Source organism: Nelumbo nucifera, chromosome 6 (assembly GCF_055504915.1).
Source record: "Nelumbo nucifera cultivar China Antique chromosome 6, China Antique-T2T, whole genome shotgun sequence".
Lineage (NCBI taxonomy): Eukaryota > Viridiplantae > Streptophyta > Magnoliopsida > Proteales > Nelumbonaceae > Nelumbo > Nelumbo nucifera.
The window spans coordinates 26,588,134-26,607,530 of record NC_142654.1 but is presented as its reverse complement, the minus strand read 5'-3'; the positions used below and the strand labels follow the sequence as shown (position 1 = coordinate 26,607,530).

Below are 19,397 nucleotides of genomic sequence, written 5' to 3'. Positions count from 1 at the left end.
ATTTATTTTCTCCAATTTTCTCTGGTTTTCATTTTGATTTAAGAGCAACACTAGGGACTCAAGCAAAAAAAAATGTTTCAGCAAAAACACAAACGAATGAAGTATTGTATTTGAAGAGGGGAGAGAGTTGAAACTAGAAGAAATGAACGGGGTAGAGAAGTTAGGATTAATTAATGGAACCCTTTCATTAATCTTGTTTATCTATTTTCTTGAAAACATAGAAATAGAATGGGGGAGACCAGGTACAGACGTACAGTTAATCAATGGAACTCTTCATAAGTCCCACTTATTTGTTATTTCTTGAAACCAGAGAAATAGATTGGTAGAGAGCAGGCACAGTTAATCAAACGGAACTCTTCGGCAGTCCCACTTATTTGTAAAGCCAAGTTGTTCAAATGTTTGAAGAATCGTTGTTTACTCCATTGTGGGTTGAATTTGAGGATCAACCGAATGGGTCAAGAATGAGCAGCAGCCATTTTAATGTATTAACTAATTAGACGATCCAGGAATGATTGGCAACCAACCTGGTGTCAATCTCTTGACCATAATCCCCTGAATAAGACGATCAAATCTCTTTTTAACTTTGACTTTGCTGTGGAGTGTTAGATCCATCTTGATAACCTATGTCTGAGCTTTTTTGCAATCGACTTGATTTGTTATAGTGGAATACAAACAACAAGAGAGAGCAAGGGAAGGGGATTTTGATTGAAAGGAAACATAAAGATGACTACTGCCATTAGTGTCTGAACAGTACCGTGAACTTTAGGGTTGTGTCAAGTCAGTCTCCAAATTTTAAAATGTCTCTTCAATATCCTGAATTTTCAAATTGTGCTAATAAGTCCTTAGTTAGTTGGCCGTTAGTCAACACTGTTATGTGATATCAGGTGCATATTAAATAATTTCAAAATGGTAAAATTATGTTTTATGATATTTTTTTAACTATTTTACCCATTGGAGAATAAGGGTTATGAAACCTGACAAGTGATCATTCGTTAAACGGGAAAGCTTGAAAGGAGAGTGGGAGCTTCAACAGTTGATCGGTGTCCAATTGCATAACCCTAAGGTTACTTTTAATAATTTGAATTTATTTAATATGCACCTGATGTGTTAACTTGAAAGTTCAGGGTAGAGACATGTTTTAAAGTTTGGAAACTGACTTTGACACAACACCCAAAGTGTAGGGTAATGTTAAGGAATTTTCCCTCTTTTTAATCTGTTCGGACTGGTTTTACCTAAATCCCACCCCTTGACAAAGCTTAAAAAAATTGTACTGCAAATGAGAGGACGAGAAATGTAAATTTTGCATCATGTGGACGACTGCGCGACAGGAGCCTGTGGAGGATTGCCCTTGTGGGTGCTTCACTTGAGATGCTCTAACATGGTCTCTCAACAATTGCTAATGGAAAATAAAGCACAGACCAGATGTTTAGAAATGGAAATCATTGATCATGCAAACTTAACGTAGACACTCTTAGTCTTAGGTGGTGCCCATATATACCAACCGTCCTTCATTGGTTCATTTTGTAATTTATGGTAGCAACCCGCATCGACATTTTTTTTTTTTGTGAAAGAACAATAAACACCACGAAAACCATCCACATTTGGAAGTAGATAGAGATTTCAGTGCTGTAACGAAGATTGTTGTTGTAGATGTGTCCTGCATCCAGAAGCAGCTCAACTTTCACTGGTAGGTAGTGCTGGAGCAACGTTTACCTTGGTCCTTGGTTATGTCCTAGTCCAATCTATCTACCATCCAAGAAACAAATGGACAGTGCTTGGAGTTGGAGACCAAACCAAGATCCTCGTTTCAAAGTTGAAACCATTAATCCAATCCTCTATCCATCATTAATCTTCTCACCCTCTCTACTTCCTCCAGCCTACCTGCATTCTTATAGATCTTCATCATAAGCTCAAAGTTATGAGCATTATCAGGCTCCAACTCAAAGAGCCTTTCTCCAGCCTTCTCTCCCACATCCACATTCCCATGAACGGAGCAAGCAAATAGTAGAGCTCCCCAAACAGTAGGACCAGCCTCTAATTCCATCCTCTTCGTTATCATTTCATAAGCTTCATCGATTAACCCTGCCCTTCCGAAGAGGTTCACCATGCATGCATTGTGTTCCATGGTTGCTGATATTCCATATTCCCGTTTCATCTTGGAAAACAGTTGTTTCCCTTCCTCTACTAAACCCAAATGAGCACACGCTGATAGTAACGAGACAAATGTGACACCATCTGGTAAAACACCATAGTTCTCCATCCGCTGGAAATATATTAGCGCCCGTGGATCTTTGCGATGGCCTGAGATTATGGAATTCCATGATACAACATCCCTCTCCAACATTTGCTCAAACACCCGGCGTGCTCTGTCCGACTTGCCAAATTCTGAGTACATACCAATCAAAGAATTGGAAATGGATAAATTCTGCCCAAGCCCGTGGCGCAGAACCCACCCATGAATCTCAACTCCAAGTTTAGACGACGAAAACCCTGCGAGAATCGAGGATATGGCAATGCAATCCGGCTCAAAACCGGCACGAAGCATCCCCCGGAAAATGTCCAATGCCTCGACCAAAAGGTCGTGACGGATGTAACCCGTCAACATCGAGTTCCATGAAACCAAGTCTTTATCAGCAATCCTGTCAAACACCTTCCGAGATTTTACAATGTCACCGCATTTGGCATACATGTCGACGAGGGCGTTAAGCACAAATACATCAGCGGCGAAGAATCCCGAACGAACAATGTGGCGGTGGATTTCCTCCCCAAGTCGAATCGACCCAAGACCAGCACACGCTTTCACAACGCGTGGGAAGGTGAACCGATCAGGCTGGACACCCTCCTCCACCATTTGTAGATAAAGTGCCATTGCATCTTCACAAAGACCCAGTTCAGCATACCCGGAGATGAGGGAGTTCCAAGCGAACGCAGACGCGTCTCGCCTTGGCATTTGATCGAAGAGCTGATGAGCCTTGTCGACGTATCCACACGAAGCATACAGCCGAAGGAGCTTCGACGACAAGCCGGTACTCTTGCGGAGGAGGGTCGGGGGGATGAGACGGTGAATTCGGATGCCGTGGTCGATTGCGCGCATATGGAAACATGTCTCAAGGAGGGAGGAGAAAATCTGGGGTTCGACTTTGATGCCCTTTTCTACTGTGGTTTCAAGGTCGCTGACAACGGCCTCGAGCGCTTGGTGTTTTGTTTGTAGATGGGGAGTTGGATTTATGAGGAGGGGAGTTGGATTTGATTTCGGAAAAGAGAGAGTGGTGTCGGAGGTATAGTGAGTGTTCCTTCGATGTTGCTGTTGTTTCTTCTTTTTCTTGGTATTAATGGAGGAGTTGAATAAGAAGTTATGATTAGACGTACTACTACAACTACTATATCTGGTCTGGATCACCAATTGCATTGCATGGGTTTATTGAGGAGCAAGGCCACAGGGGATAACAGAAACAGAAAGAGCGCGTAATGTGTTTAGTGGATTTTAATTGGACTGGACACAGAAAAAGACCGAACCGCTATGCACTAGCACATCTAGCGGCCGTAAAGATTAAAGAATATGGTTTGGACTTTGGAGAAGTTGGGACTTGGGAGGGAGGATGCCATTTTGCTTTTGGGGATCAGGGGAAAAGAAAAAGGAAATTTTGGTTGGTTTTGTACTAAGTTCCATAGTCAATGGGGCTCTCCCATTAATTCACCAAGGTGTCTATGTGAAGTAACGTGGCATGTACAACAAGAGCCCAGTCAACAGCCCAGGCTGTCTAATAAAACAGGTTTAGTCTGCCATGCTGTGTCGGTACTCGGTAGTATGATTTTTAGGTATTTTGATGTCTTAGTTTAAAAGCTTAATGTATTATTCTTTGAGAAGGGGGTGGGGTGGTCGACCATCTCAGGTGCATATCCTTGGCACTATCACACATCCCTCACAAAAAGGTTGTATACAGGGGCGTATCGGTATTAAAAATTTATCGTTCAATGTTTTTTTTTAATTTAATTTTTAGAGATGTTTTTAAGTATTTTTTATTGAAATAAATAAGACCCATATCGGTACTAAAAATTTATCGTTCAATTTTTTTTAATTTGATTTTTAGAAATATTTATAAGTATTTTTTATTAAAATAAATAAGTTTCAAAACACCTATAAATAAATGTATATATGTCCAATATATTTTGAACCATGTCACAAGGCGCAAGAGAATTCTGGTAGATTAAATGACCATCAGGGTTGCGTTGGGTTTCTCATGAACACAATCGTTCACATGGACAATACATGAATCAGCATTGTGGCTCGTGCATCAGAGGGAGACTTGGCAATAAAGGTTGGTCATATTGGTGCCCCATCTTTATTATTTATGCTATCCCTTGCCCTAGTGTCACGGTCTGACACATAACAAAGATGAATCATGAATGAATTCATGATTTAATGCCACTAGCCTTAGTGAAGCCATCAATGCGTTTACACTTAAACCCTTTAACGGGCTTATTCTACTGTCGAAGTCTAACCCTGTGACACCATGTTAGCCATCAATTGATGCCCCACAAGTACAGCTAATCGAAAATCAAAGAGGGACAATCATTTCATCAAACTCACTACGGATATAGTTTGTTTGGCCAATTACAAACCCAACACAATCATCCTAAGTTCAGATTGGCGGAATTGTATATCATATCAGAGTCAAAAATCTCAACAAATAATAACCTTTTACCACATCATCACAACCACCAATTTGTAGTTGCATCATCAGCGCACTCCCTCACCTACGGCCTAAAAAGCAGTATTTTCAAATCTATCTTCACTATTCTTCTTGCTTCTTTCTCGGAGCACATGTTAGTGGCAGCCTGGCAGGTCTTGTTCCTAAAGAGCTAGGGTGAGAGGCAGGAACAGGATGCAGGAGTAGACTTGATAAACTACAAAGCGAAGAAACACTATTGAAGTAGCTGAAATTTCATAATTGGTGGACATGTCTACTCCTAAATAATATACAATGTCCATATGCCAACCTGCAGTACATGCTTAAAATATTTCCATAGAAAATTACAAGGACAATGATTGTGTTGGGCAATGCTCATCAGAATACAGGCAAGAAAACACAAATGAAACAAATTTACATTAGCATGGGATCCAGTCCCTTTTAACAATCTATTTATTGGTGCTGAGTGCTGACCAGAACAAAATTTCTTATTGGTACTTTTGAATAATCCACCCGTACTTGTCTCGATATGTGCAGTAGAAGAAAAATAAATGCTGTCAATTGTGTTTGGGTATATATCAGATGAGCCTTCATGCATCAATTGTAGGACCTGGATAGGCAGGAAGGCTCATTATCCGCTTGTCTAGAACTGGACCTCCAATGGTAAAATGATACAAACTCTGAAAATCTGATCCTTTCAACCCCAGAACCTCATGGACTGCAAAATAAGAAAAAAGACTTTTCAATACACATTGTAAATATGCTGTGATATCCATATCCTTCCAATACCACATGTATGCTTCTTATGCAACATCCCATGAAAAAATAAACTTGTTTTTTCAAGTAATATTTTAAAAACAGATAATATGTCAATTATGTAATTCTATCTTTTGCCCTTTTCAAATGGGTTAGGAAGGCTACAATTTTAGCATTTTTGGTGGAGAATAAAATAGAAGATAACATCTATTTTATGGTGCAGAAGATAAGTTCTACAATTCTCCAATCCTTACCAAAATCCTTAAGTTCTTGTAGCTATTTCCAAAAATCTGCACAGCCTTCCTAACTCTGGATAAAATCTAAAGTGTAATAATTAGAAAATAATACATTTTTAGCATTCTTGGTGCAGAACAAAATAGAAGCTAAAGAAACAAAATAGAAAGAAACTCGTACCAGCATCATCAAAGTAGCAACCGATCCCAGTTGCAGAGATCCCAACTGCATGAGGTTCTAGGTACAACACCTGACCAAGAATACCAGTCTCCCAGAACAACCGGGGATACATCCAGATATTCTTTTCATGCAAAGTTGGTGCAAAACGTGCCACCATACCTATGCTGAAGCAGCCATCACTGGCAATGTCCTGCATTTAAGCATCATTTCTTTTTCAGATCAATAACAAATAACTTTCATTAATCAATAATCAAAAGCTTTAAGTACAAGAAGGGGGAGATAAACTATCTTAACTCCCCCAAGAGTGGCTGAGGCCCCCAAAAGAAAATTCCAATTAGAATTGAACCCAGAACAAGGATTCCCTATTCACCTCTTGCTTGGCTAACCCATCAGCAAACAAGTAAGCACTTCTCTTCACCCAACTGCACTTTACCTCAATGTCATTAGTCAGCCATTTAAATTTCTTCTTTTTATTGCAGGCATTCCTTTTATTCACTATTCACGTAACAGGATGTTTTTGGAAACTGAATTAGCCAATATTGATAACCATCAGTGTCATCAAACCAATCCAGTCCCATGCTACCTACTACCCCCTTCGGCCCTTCCACTGGCCACACTCAAACAAGATTATATTTGACAGTAATAGAAGGCAATATGCAGGTGAAAAAATATATATTTTTGATAAATTCCTAGTTCCAAGATAAATGCACAACTTCAGGATTTCACAATTATGTGAAGTTGAATCTCTGTTGTTAAAGAATTTATAGATAATTCAAGATGTATTAGAAAGCACTCTTGAAGAATTTACCTATGTCATTGACGGGTTGTCAGTATAATCCTAGAGCTTACATGTTTTTCATATTTATGGCTTTATGCTCCTGAATTTGTTAATGTCATCTGATTGATCTCTTTGAGCAGAATTTTCCCCAGTTCAAAAATCAATGTTTAGAAGAGGACAAAAAAAATGGTTTAAAGAAGAAGTGGCCCACCTGATGACATGAAAGACGCTTAGCAAGCTGTTGAAAATCGCCTCTAGCAAGTCTATATAGAGGAAGATCAGCAGGGCAGTCCTCCGGCTTCTCCCATTCAAATTCAGATCTTGTAGCCCGTTTGAGATCATTGAAGTGATTTTCATTCCTCACTAAGAAATATAAACCCTTCGGCAATCCCGTTACCCTATGAACAAAAAGAACAGCATGAACCTCTGCATCCCAAGGAAGTACCCGAAACGGCAATGCCAACTGTTTCCCCTGCTTCTCCTCTGCCCCTCGAGCACCTGAAGGGAGGCAATGCAGGAGAAATTGATAAAAAGTTTCTTTCCCTATTACAGTAATTCCATCCATATCAACTGCACTCCTCCGCTTCCGAACGACTTCTCTCATCGTCAGACCCTTATATGAACCTTCCGAAAATGATGCGCTCCTCTGAAATGGGTGGATTGTAAATTGATCTCCGGCTGTCAGAGGCTTCTTCACGGCTTCTGCAGTTCTATAAATTATGTCCCAACACACGTGTTCTTTACTAAGAACATTAGGCTTCCCCTTCCATTCCAATTTTGAGAATTCGGATATCGAAGAACTCAGACCCTTATAATCCACAGAAAGTTCACCATTTCTTCCATAGGGAAAAACAACAAGAACACAATCAGGGTGTTCGAATTCAATCTCGGGCATCTTACCCTTCACCGGACGAGACGGAATTTTGAAATGGGGGAAAAACTCCAACCCCATAAGTTTCTCCAGATCAGAATAACCCAACCCATCGAGGAGCTTAACATCCCATCCAAGCCCAGCAGCGGCCATGGCGACGGCAGCAATCGCGTGACCCACGTCATGGTTACAGTACCGAAACGCGCGTTCTCCATATTTCCAGGCCTCACGCCAGAAAATTGAAGTGATCCCAACAAGGAAGGAGCCTTCGGGGAAGAACTTGGGCAGGAAATCAGATGGGATTACAGCTCGAAGCTCGAGGGAGTGCTCCTTCGGGGCATAATGGGCAACAAATGGGGAGTCAGAGAGAGAATCGATGGGGGGAGCAATGACGTAGGCTTCGGTAGGGTGAAGATTGCCGCTGCTAGGGTTTACACGGAGAGACCAAGTGGAGTATCCGGTGGTTTTCCAGGCGGAAAGCGAGAGAGAGTCGTAGAGGAATTGAGAAAGCGTCGATAGAGAGATGGGTTTTGGGGAGGGGAGAGAGTGGAAGAGAGAGGAGTAAAGAGGGTCAGTGTTGTCTGGTGAGCGTTGTTGTGGAGGGAGGTGCTGGAGAGGGAGGAGAGGAGAGGAGACATAGCGGCGAAACGGGTTAGGCTGATTGGCCCAGTCAAGGCCGTGAGGGCCTCTCGCGTATTTGTTGAAGGCGTGTTTGGTCTGGTTGTGGTAATTCAGAACCTGGCTTAAGAGCTGCTCTTGAGTGTCGTCTTTGGAATGAACAACGGAATGTGAAGGGGTTGAAGAAGAAGTAGACATAGAGACTCTCAAGGATTTTCTGATGCAGTTGTGGTTGTTGTTGCTGCTGCTGCCGCAGGCGGTGGCGACGGTGCTGGCTGTCAGGGCAAAGGTGTAGGCGGGAGAGACGAAAAAATGAGGAGAGTTAAGGGAGATAGAAAACCGGGGTGGAAAGAATAGCATCTTGTCTTTCCTCTTCTCCGCTTCTTCATTTGAATGAAGTTCGTTTATTTTGGGAAAATGATAGTGCCACTACCACTTTAATATTGTCACTACAAGATTCTGTTTTGATGGATCCGATTGTCTGTTACGAGCCGTTGATACAAAATCTTACTGGTGATATCAATCAAAAACTGGTATTTTAAAAACCAACCCGGACTGATCCGTTCTTCCCTCCGAATGGCGGGACATTGGTTCAACCGTCTGGGTCAAACAGGTCAACCGTCTGGGGCTTTTGTTTGGCAAAATTACTGGGCCAAGTCACTTATGCCTCTCTTTGCATCACATACGTCGCAAAAAGTTATTCCCCACCTCTGCCTCCCTGTATTCAGTATTTGGGTTGAGCCAATAATATTTTGAAATTATATATGTATTTAACTCTACATATCCATAAATGTAATTATATAGATATAATATATAGTTACATAATTAAATATCTTTGTTATTGCAGAAAATGTAATTATTTTGAAATTATATATGTATTTAACTCTTCATACGCATGGATGAGTTCGGCTTCTATCAGAGCATGTCGGTGCCAGCAGCCCCTTGCGCATTGGAAATATCTCCTATGAAATAAACCACGTAAGGCTGTAAAGGCTGTTGGAACGGGCTTTGCTCTGATTGAAGCCGGCTTGATCCAATCTAATTAATCTTCCTTGGCTCAATAAGGAATGGGGCAATCATGAAAGCTGCTCGATGGGGTTCTTCAGTTCTTGGCGGTTTCTTGTTAGAAAATAATTGGGGAAGAGGCTATTAACCATTGAACAAGAGCTGGATACCAAAAGATGAATTCAAGCTACAGAAAATTCCCCCAAAGCCAGAGGGTGGTTGCACTTGCACATCGTTACATCTAAAGCTATACATTAATAATCAAGTAGGGGAAAAAATAAGAACAAAAAACAATGTAACGTTGAGAGCAGAGTGTATTCTCTCCTATTTTTCTTTCCTCTATAGCCAAATCCTCCAGAATAAGATGGCAAACTTTATTGATCAAGCTGACTCCTTGAAGAGACGCAAGGAAACTGACAAAAAATAACTAGGATCAGTCCCCTCTGTCGCCTTTTCCAATATTTTTTCGTCTTTTTATTTTCACTTGATCATCTGCTGCACAAAGACATAATTCAATCATTTTCATTCAAAAAATGGCATATATATAGTATAACAGCATATTCATTAATTTTCAGAAACAAAAAAAAAAAGAAATTCCTTTAAAGCTATGATATTTCAAACAAGATCCAGGATTCAACAATGATTATTGACTTTGGTCACCATTAGATTGTCTGACTGGGCGATGCGTATTGACTATAAAGGACTTCAGAAAATAGTCATTTGATGACATAGAGGCTGGAATTAATAGTTAGTTCATCACACACCATAGACGGACAACATTGTTGAGTCACCAATCATTCACCATTTTAAGGACCTATCAGGTTCAATTTTGATGGGTACTAGGACAGGATCCTCAGGCACTGATGGAGACATTGAGACACCCTAGAGTGAGATTGTACTTGTATTCTTCAGTTTTGTCAGGCCTTATGATTCTATTATAGTTGACATTCTTGCACAAGTTAACAGGTGGTTTATTAGTTGATTGAGGATGCTTTCCTTGGTTACAGAATCTAGTTGACATATATCTTGTTTTTGGATTTCCTTCCTAGTTGTTTCATTTCCATCCCCTTCTTTGGGTAAGACATTGTACTGTTATCCCTTCAACCGTAATATTTTTTCTCCCATGGATCATATATAATAATGAACTTCCTTCTTGCTGCAAAAAGCATGCTACATGCCTCAAGCTATTGCATTAGACAAAGACAGAATAGCATTTGGAAGAGGCGTTAACTATGGCCTTAATTTCCTGTTAAGGAAAACTAAAATTTTCTTTTTCCACCACCCAGGTTCTTTTTCGCCTTCCAATCTTTCTTAGAACCTTCAACTTGCACCAAATTTCTTCTCATTACTGCATTCATTAATTTTCATATCACATGGCCAAACAATAGAAACATATTTTCCATTATCCAGTTGCAATTTTTGCAAAGAATAAGTTTGCTGTATGTTAGAAATTACATACATTTGATTGTATATCAGCATGACGGTTATAAGTCTTTTTCTTTTTTGTTTAAACAGGGTTAGTTTTGTAATTTCCTTATTCATTATATTACTAATAAAAGTGGGTGGCAGTAAGAGACCAGTTGGTTCAATCTCTTCTGCTTTCAGCCCTAGTTTTCTCTTCTCCTCTCTTCTCTAATTCTCCTATCTTATTTTTCTTCTATCCAGAATTAATCCAAACTGATTGCCTCCTATTTTTCATTATTTTCTGATCCATTTAAGGATGTTCACATGGAATCAGAGCACCCTTGAATGCCTAGGCAGATTTCTTGGTTCTCCCAATAATACAATGTATACCAGTTTCGGTCTCTATAAGTTTCAAAAAGAGACAAGAGGACTAATCACACTTGAGAAAGGAAGCTTTCATGTCTCAGTTGGTGTTGAGTTGTGTTGATCTCATGGTGTGCTAATATCCCTCTACTTGGCTGTTGGAAGAGAGGCAATTTGAAGGATGTTACAGGTTGGTTCCTTCCACTTCTGATTATTCTAGTATGCGCAGTGTCTTGGTGGTTGTAAGTGGTTTGGTGATAAATCTTTTTGGTGTCTGAGATCGGCCAATATAACAAGAAGTTTCAGGTGTTCCTTTGTATTCAGATTATTCTTTGCTATGGCATTGACATGTCGTGAAATCAAATCGGGTATGGTGTTGCAACCAGATTTTATGGCTGCATAGAGACCTCAGTAAAACTCAATGGTACAAATTATGTACCATGGGAAAAATCTGTTGAGGTATTTCTCAGTGGAAAAGGAAAACCAGTGTTTTAAAAGCACAAAGGGCATTTTGTGCCTCAGGCGCAAGGCAAGGCACATGCTTTTTCAAAGCAAGGTGCAAGAATGAAAAAAATAAAAATAAACATATTAAAACATAATATTAATTTAAAAAAATAAACCTAAATTTTAAAATAAGTGTTTAATAAAACCTATTATCTCAAATCAAAATACATAAACATAACATGTACAAGCATGTGAAACTTTCAATCAAACATAACATACTTTGCATTCCTGAATCTACAAGCCGCCTTTGTTACCAAGCCCCTTGAGGCAAGCCCAAACAAGTCTATGTTAGGGTCCTAAATTCTTAATCCATACAAAAAATGATTTTATAATTTTAATTGTCTTTTAAAAAATATCTTTCATTAAGATGAATGAAAGAACAACATTAGCAAATAGGGGGTGGGCTTGCCACAAGAGGCTTTGTTGGGGTTCAGGGGAAGAGCACCCAGTCTAGCCACTAGGCTTAAAAAAAAAGGCAAAATGTGCAAATTTCAAAAAGGCGCACACTTGGACTGTAATGCAAGGCACCTCAAGCATGCCCTTTAAACCAGGTGCACACCTTTTGAAAATGATACGCCTGGGGCCTAAGTGATGCAAATTTTAAGGCATGCCCTTTAAACCACTAAGGATAACTGAAAGTATGTTAAAGATGCTAAACCAGAGTCTGGGACTGCTGGCTATAATGAATAGGTGCAATAAAACATGTAGATAATGGCATGGCTTTGGAAGCATGGAGCCTCACATCAGTGGTAACCTCATGTTCCTTGACACTAATAAGGAGATTTGGGACCATGCTAGACATTTATATTCCAGCCAGGATAATGTATGACGAGAAATTATCAACTTTATCAGGATTACTTTCTTTTATAACAAGGGGGCAAGAATGTGGAAGAATACTACTCCAGTCTTTAAAATCCACGCAATAAAGTAAATGCTTATCAACCCCTATCAACTGATTTGAAAGTGCAGCAACAACAAAGGGATCATCTGGATGTTGCACGCTTCTTTTCAGGGTAAAGATTTGAATATGAACCAATTCATGCACAAATTCCAGGTAGTAGTGATATTCCTGCTTTATCAAAAGTATTCTCCAAAGTTAGAAGAGTCTCAAATCCACAGGTTAATAGTACTCCCATGTCTGAGATATCTGCTTTAGTTGCAACTAGAGGTGGTATTGGTGTTTGTGGTAACTGGTAGGGGTGCTGGTGTTATAGCTAGTGGTCATGGAACCAGAGGTGGACATGGAGGTGGTAGAGAAGGAAGTGTTGCTAGGGGTAGAGGTATTGGTGGACATGGTTCAATATGTGAATGTAGTCATAGTGGGCAAGAGGACCACATAGTTAATTATTGTTACGATTTGCATGGTCCACCTTCCAGGTAGGCAAATCATGCACCAGTTGGAGAGGATCCTACCCAAGGAACTATCGTTAATGATGTATCTGCTTCTAGAGCTGGAAAGGAGGAGTTGGTATCTATTTTTTGAAGGTAAAGAATTGTAGTGATAAGAAGCAAAAGTACATCAGCCCATGTACAATGAAGACCTGTACAATGGGAATATACAAAAAGAAAGCTCAAACAAAAAAGGGTCCAACTTGCAAAAAAGAATTCAGTTGGACACCCCTGAAATATTCCTTGTACACCCAGCCAAGAACAGAGCAAGCCTATAAGATTGCTTTTAATTTCCTCTTCATTAGAGACTTCATGATAAAAAATGCATTGATTTCTTTCCTTCCAAATTTACCAGAAACATGGTTCGTAATTTCAATATTGATGAACATTTTGCCATGTAGAGTTTGAAAATTTTCAGAGATATTTCACTAGGATATTTAGAAAATCTAAAAAATCAGGAAAGTTTTCTAGAAACATAGAATATATTTAATAAACCTTCAAGAGATCATTAGAATAAACATAATTGCATATTTAAGCTCAAAACCATAACAAAAAAACTATATAAATCAAATAGGAAAAATTAGGAGACCATAATAGGTATGTCTCTTTGTCTCTCTTTTGGTCTTTAGCCCATTTTAACTTTCATCTTTATTGTTACTAATGTTTTGACTATATTGAGAATACTCTTTTGTAGTTAATATGCATTTTTCTTTTGAATTATGGTGACTTAGTAAATTAATCATATCAATATAGTAAGCCAATTATACAATCACCAATTCCTTGTTGGTTCTTTTAGGAAAATATTTATAAAAAAAAATATGATGATTAAATATTGAAAAGTTTTTAATAATATTCTAAAAGTTCAAATTTTAAATATAGTCTATCAATGAAATATGAAATATCGCCAACATATCAGCAAAATATCGGGGATATTTTGAAAAAAAAAAGATTCCTGGAAGATTTCATATCGCCACCTAGCAAATGGGGATATTTCGGGGATATATCGCTGAATATCGTCAATATTGTGAACCATGACCAGAAGATAACAGCCAGAAAGGTATTCCACAATAGTTTGCACCTCCTTTTCAGACCCCTAGCTGACCAACCTTGCAAAAGCTGAAGCATAGATTCCAGAAAGCAAAGATGAAAACCAAAGCAGGATATTGCCATTTCCCACAACTGGTAAGAAAATTTGCAGTGAATGAAGAGGTGGTTTATGGATTCTGGAACTTCATTACATAAAGAACAAAGAGAGCTAGACAGAGGCATTCCTCTTCTTGTCAACCTGTCCACTGTTAGACACATCCCATGGACCACTGTCCAAATAAGGAAGGCAACCTTTGAAGGGATGTGGGAGAGGCATAGGTAATGTTCTCATCAAAGCTGATGGGAATATTCTTTGGAGCTTTTAGCAGGCCTATGGAAGACAGCTAGTCCTACCGAACTGAGAGAGGTGATGCAAGAACTAGGAACAGCAAGATGAGAGAGGTGTTTGTTAGCTCAACTGGAGGCACTCTCAATTGGCTAAAGTTGCTCAAAAGAAGTTTGGTTGGACGATTTGCTAACTCTGGACCAGATGAGGAAGATGAGTGGACTTGGGCAACGGCTGAATGGAAGCCGAGTAGCTCCTTCCAGGTGAGGAGACTCAATGCGGATTTCTTTCTTTTTTCTTTCAGTTGTGAGGATGAAGCTCTTGATATCCTCAAATTTGAACAAATAGCCAACCTCCTTTTGCACCCTGAGCTTTTAAAACACTGGAGAAAATAGCCAACCTCCTTCCTGAGTTAAGGCCCCTAACATTCCAGGAAATTATTTTCAGACTTGCAATAGGAGATAATAAATTAGAGGATTTTTTTTTGGAAAAAGTAAGGTAATTTTATTCAAAACAAAAGAACATACAGACAGAACTCAGACCCAGGAAGGCAGTCGAGAGCAACAAAGTTACAAGCTCCAACAGGAGTGAGACCAAAATAAAAAAAGGCAAATTCAGATTTCTGAACTCCTCAGTAACAGAAACCCAAGAGATCAGCTTGCCCACTGCTCTCTGCACTATATCTTCAGGACTTTTAACTCTATTACAGAAAATCCTGCTGTTCCTTTCAGTCCAAATGGACCACAAAACTGCTGCAGGGATGGTCCTCCACACTAATTTTCCTTTCTTACTTAGGCCTTTTACTTTCCAGCAGCAGAGTAGCTCCTTGACCGACCTAGGCATAACCCAACTGATGTCCATGGATTTGAGAAAGTGCTCCCACACCCGGGAGGAGATCGGACAGTGAAGACACAAATGATCTGTAGATTCTGGAAGAAACCCACAAAGACCACAAGAAAGATCCAATATTTGAATGCCCCGCCTCTCAAGATTAGATCTGGAAAGGCATTTATCAAGGGCCATTGTAAGATTCCAGATCTGAGTAGCTGGGAAATTAATGGGGCCCAAGCTGCACAATTTGGAAGTTAGGGATTTGACAGAAAATTCACTATCCGGATTCCATTTCCAGCACCATTTGTCTTCCAAGAACAGGTCTATCTTCTGCTTCTGAAGAAGATCCATCAGCTCCATAATCTCTTCCAACTCCCAGTCAAATAGGTTCCTCCTAAAAAGAGGGGTCCAAATCACAGAGTCTCCGGAAGAACAGAAACTCACAGCCACTGAGGAATCTTGGTTAGAAGCACACTGGAAAAGGAAAGGAAAGGAATCAGCTAGTGGGCCATCCAAGCACCAAGGGTCATTCCAAAATTTAGTTCTATCCCCTTTACCGATCTTGACTGAAATCCCTTCCAAGAAAGTAGAGAAACTCTTTTTTTGAAAAAAGATGTTAACTTTATTTATGAAATAGAGGGTAGATAAGAAGATGTACACAGAAGTTACAACTCAAGAGTTAAGTAGGAAGAGAACTATCACTAAACAAGACATCCCTGTGAGCACCAGCTTTTGCTAGACCATCTGCATCAGTGTTTAGCTCCCTAGGGATCCAACCCAGATGTGCATTTAGGTTGAGAAGGATATCCCTTGCTTCAGTCAAAAAATGAGCTAAAGCCCATGGCCCACTGCCAGAGTCAGCTAACCACCTGATTGTATTTGTTGAATCTCCTTTTATGGTGATGTTCTGAAAACCCAGATCTCTCGCAATCCTGATTCCAGTTAGTGCTGCCATAATTTCAGCCTTTGTTGAAGAGGCTATCCCTATTGGTCCACTAAAAGCCCAAATAACTGTGTCATCTCTTCTTCTAAAAATTCCACCGATTCCTGCTGCACCTGGGTTTCCAAACGAACTTCCATCAAAGTACAAGGTTATCTCCCCTTCCGCCACAGGAGAATGTGGGGTAGAGAGGATTAAGGATTGGTGTTTGGAGAACAGAAATTCTGCAGCATTTCTTTGGAGGTCAGAAAATAGTACTCCTTTAAAATGCTCTGAGTTGGAGGTCCAAACGAAAATTCTATGAGAAATGATAGACAAAAGCTCCTCAAAGTTTCTTTCTCTATTGTTGAAGATTCGGTTATTTCTTTCTTCCCAGATGCTCCATAAGATGGCATGTGCTATGGAAATCCATAGAACCCTTCCTCTTTTGCTTAACTTTCTTGCTGTCCATTGTCTGAGATAGTCTATCACATATTCGGGGAATGTCCAACTAAAATTGAAATAATTGAGAAAGAAATTCCAGAATTTTCTGGTTTCCTCACAGTGGATCAGAATGTGATTGGCTGATTCCCCGGCTTTTACACACAAACAGCAAACATGAGGGGATAAATAGGACCTTCCTTGGTTCTTTTTCTAGAGAAGATCCAAAGTGCTGATCTTCTTCAGACTGGCTTCCCACGCAAAAAGCAAACTCTGGAGGGAATGTGAGTGCACCAGACTGTCTTAAACAGGAAAAGTTCAGTTAACTGATCTTTCTTGATTAGAGCCCTGAAGTAGGACTTGGTTGAGAACTTACCTGCTGGGTGTAGGGTCCAGACTCAAGTGTCAGGGGTGTTTGGGGAAAGGTACACTTCTCTGAGAGTGTAAAGGAATCTAGATATTTCCTCAAGTTCATTTTCTCTCAAAGGTCTTCTAAAGTCTAGGTTCCAGTTGTACTAAGAGTGATGTGAGGATAGGACAAGGGAGATGGGAGCTTCTTTGTTTCGGGTAAGGCTATAGTGGCAAGGAAAGGATTCAGCCAAAGTAGAGAAATTCTTCATGATGTCTTTCCAAGAAAGAGAAATCCCTTCCAATAAATTAGAGGTTTTGCTTTCCCCCCCCCCTGACTCAAGTATTTGAATCACCCGTCCTATTATTGAGCCCCCAAACCAAACAGAAAAGTTCTCAGTCAATTTTCCTTCCCTTTCTTCCCATTTCTTCTATGAAACGCTTCTCACTCTCCATCAAGAGCTCCACTGTTTCTCTCTCCATGCCTTTAATAGAAACACCCCCAGAAAATCCCCAAAAGAAAAAAAAAATTCAAAAGAACCCATGGCAACATGTCCTTGTCAAGAGGGTTTGCTTTTGTTCCTTCCTGATTGGCTATCCCTTGAGCAATCAGGATTAGAAACACACCCACTTACCTCATCCACACCACTCTGCCTTACCACCACCAAAGGGGGAACTTCCAGTGTTTCCTCTTCAAAGGGATTTATAGAATGTGCAGGAGTAATCACAAAGTCATGCCCCAAGATGAGTCAAGAAATTGAGGGATTGGATCACCTAGCTCTCTAACCCTCCTTTGGCACTTCCTCACCTTACTGAAGGCAGCCATGGAATCTTCCTCTGTGGGGACCAAAGGGGTCCTTTCCACCTTATCAGGGGTAGGGGAAGGGTTAACCTCCCCCCTCTCCCCAATCCAGGTTATGAGATTCGAGTCAGCCGGTTTGTCGGTTTGTATGGTTCTCCCCTGCAGCTCAAGCAGTTGGCCCGATAGGTAAGTATCAATTGAACAAAGTTGTTGGCCCACTACCCCTTGGACTGGATCAGTAATATGAGTACCTCGAAGTTCAGTCTACCCACCATTGGATCGTTTAGACAGGCGGTAAACAGATTTCCTCTTATAAGTAAATTTCGGGGCATTTTTACACTACATGTCCAATTGGCAGGCCACCTGTTCATCTTTGACTCCAAGCAACTTTCAAATTTTGAAATCTGAATTAGCATGCCCTTTAGGTCCACTTGCTGACAAAGCGGCCTGACAAACCACAGAGACCAAATGGCCTAGGTCTCCCCTACCTATCACTGCCCCAATTTTCTGCCATGTGGAGTTTTCAGGAAGGGGGGCAGGAATCGCCTTTCTCTACCCCTATCAAGAACTCCACCTTCAGCAACCCTTTCTCTAGCAAATACCAAACAAGAACTTCTTCCTATAATGGGCATTTGCCATCTGTAATAGCCTTCCTCTTTAATGTTGTAGCCACTACCTCACCTATATCCTCTCCTCTCAACATCATGGAGATCCAGTCATCCTCAACATCATGGAGATCCAGTCATCCTCAACATCATGGAGATCCAGTCATCCTCAACATCAACCCAATCCACCAATCTAACCGCACCTTCTCTGAGTTCTAGGTTAGCTCCAGCCAAAAAGCGATTGTCCAAATGTCTTCCCCAGCAATGATATCGGCCACGAGTGAAGGGGGTCCTACCACTGTGCCTTCACCCTAACCCACTCTGTGTTCCTAGCTTCTTCTAAGTTGTCCATTTCCACATATCCACTGCAAAAGTCACCAATCTTCCTAACCAAGTTCTCTGGCCAAAGCTGTAGAGGAAGACCCATGATTTTTAACCAAGAAAAGGATTCCTTCTTTCCCAGCTGCCAAAAGACAAGATTGGGAAGCCAAGGTTCCAAATGGAGAAGTTTGCCGAAATGGTTCCTTGCTCCCATTTTCCAAATTCTTAGGGCTTCAGATTCAAATGGGAGGATGAAAAGGAGTTTGTTGGTGAAGATTTACCTTACTCAAACTCCAAAAAGGGTGTTCCATTGTTTCACCGCCCAATGATGGAAATCACCTACAGAGAAACCTTTAGCATTCATAGAATTGACAAAACAGGCTTTAAGAAAGTCCAAGAGGTTTTCAGTGCCTTCTCCATCCAACCAACATAGGAACAACTTGGGCCAACTTTAATGGAGGAAACAACTTCGCTCATCTAGGTTTCCTTACACGTTATCTCCCTATCCCTGCTGTAGAGAACACTGATGTGGGCCCCACAGCTACGGTCCCACTGTGTTCGTAGGGTAGAAGATGTTCTAGTCTGCCTAGGGTTAGCTATTGGTCATTTAGTTGTTTCAGTTGTTATTTATTTCAGTCTTATTTTCTGCTCTATTTGTTATGTAAAGACTAAGGGCAGATCTGTCCTTTCCATGTAATGAGCATAACCTATAAATATTAATTAAAGTGGCAGCGGCAGAACATTAAGCTTCTGCTCCTCCTTTCAACTCTTGTGTTCTACTGCTTCTCCTTCCTCTTCTTTCCTCTTACCTTTCTTCTTACTTTCGACCCTGAAATCCATTAGGGTTCAAGACCGATAACAGTCCTGAACTTCTACTTGGTATCAGAGCTAGGGTTTCTCATGTGAGTCCAGTCCAGCCGACCACATGAGAACCATCTAGGGCTGGAAGCTGAGAAAGCAGAGTT

The 19,397-nt window shown here is 40.4% G+C and overlaps 3 protein-coding genes across 5 annotated transcripts in view; all 3 read right to left on the bottom strand.

Moving 5' to 3' along the window:
• Positions 1 to 1,425: 1,425 nt before the first annotated feature.
• OTP70 (Tetratricopeptide repeat (TPR)-like superfamily protein) lies at positions 1,426 to 4,061 on the bottom strand. The gene has a single exon (XM_010260751.3). The coding sequence runs from the start codon at positions 3,407 to 3,409 to the stop codon at positions 1,823 to 1,825; it is 1,587 nt and encodes a 528-aa protein (XP_010259053.1). The 5' UTR covers positions 3,410 to 4,061; the 3' UTR covers positions 1,426 to 1,822.
• A 933-nt stretch (positions 4,062 to 4,994) lies between these two features.
• On the bottom strand, positions 4,995 to 8,819 carry LOC104598601 (nitroreductase family protein). 3 transcript variants are annotated; one of them, XM_010260749.3, is made up of 4 exons: positions 6,851 to 8,819; positions 5,862 to 6,051; positions 5,702 to 5,756; positions 5,271 to 5,409 (listed from the first exon to the last, which is right to left on the bottom strand). In XM_010260749.3, exons 1-3 carry the CDS (start codon positions 8,486 to 8,488, stop codon positions 5,710 to 5,712), a joined length of 1,875 nt encoding a protein of 624 aa, XP_010259051.1. In that variant the 5' UTR covers positions 8,489 to 8,819; the 3' UTR covers positions 5,271 to 5,409; positions 5,702 to 5,709. The 3 variants fall into 3 exon arrangements, with proteins under 3 accessions (XP_010259050.1, XP_010259051.1, XP_010259052.1); XM_010260750.3 differs by having other exon boundaries at positions 5,326 to 5,409; positions 5,702 to 5,767; positions 6,851 to 8,818; XM_010260748.3 differs by lacking the exon at positions 5,702 to 5,756 and having other exon boundaries at positions 4,995 to 5,409; positions 6,851 to 8,806.
• Positions 8,820 to 9,277: 458 nt separating this feature from the next.
• The window catches only part of LOC104598600 (UMP-CMP kinase), a gene marked incomplete at its 5' end in the record, with an annotated part of 30,455 nt that continues 20,335 nt past the window's right edge, over positions 9,278 to 19,397 (bottom strand). Inside the window, one exon of the mRNA XM_010260744.3 lies at positions 9,278 to 9,628. Coding sequence (XP_010259046.3) covers positions 9,614 to 9,628 — 15 coding nt within the window. The remainder of the gene's footprint in view (positions 9,629 to 19,397) is intronic.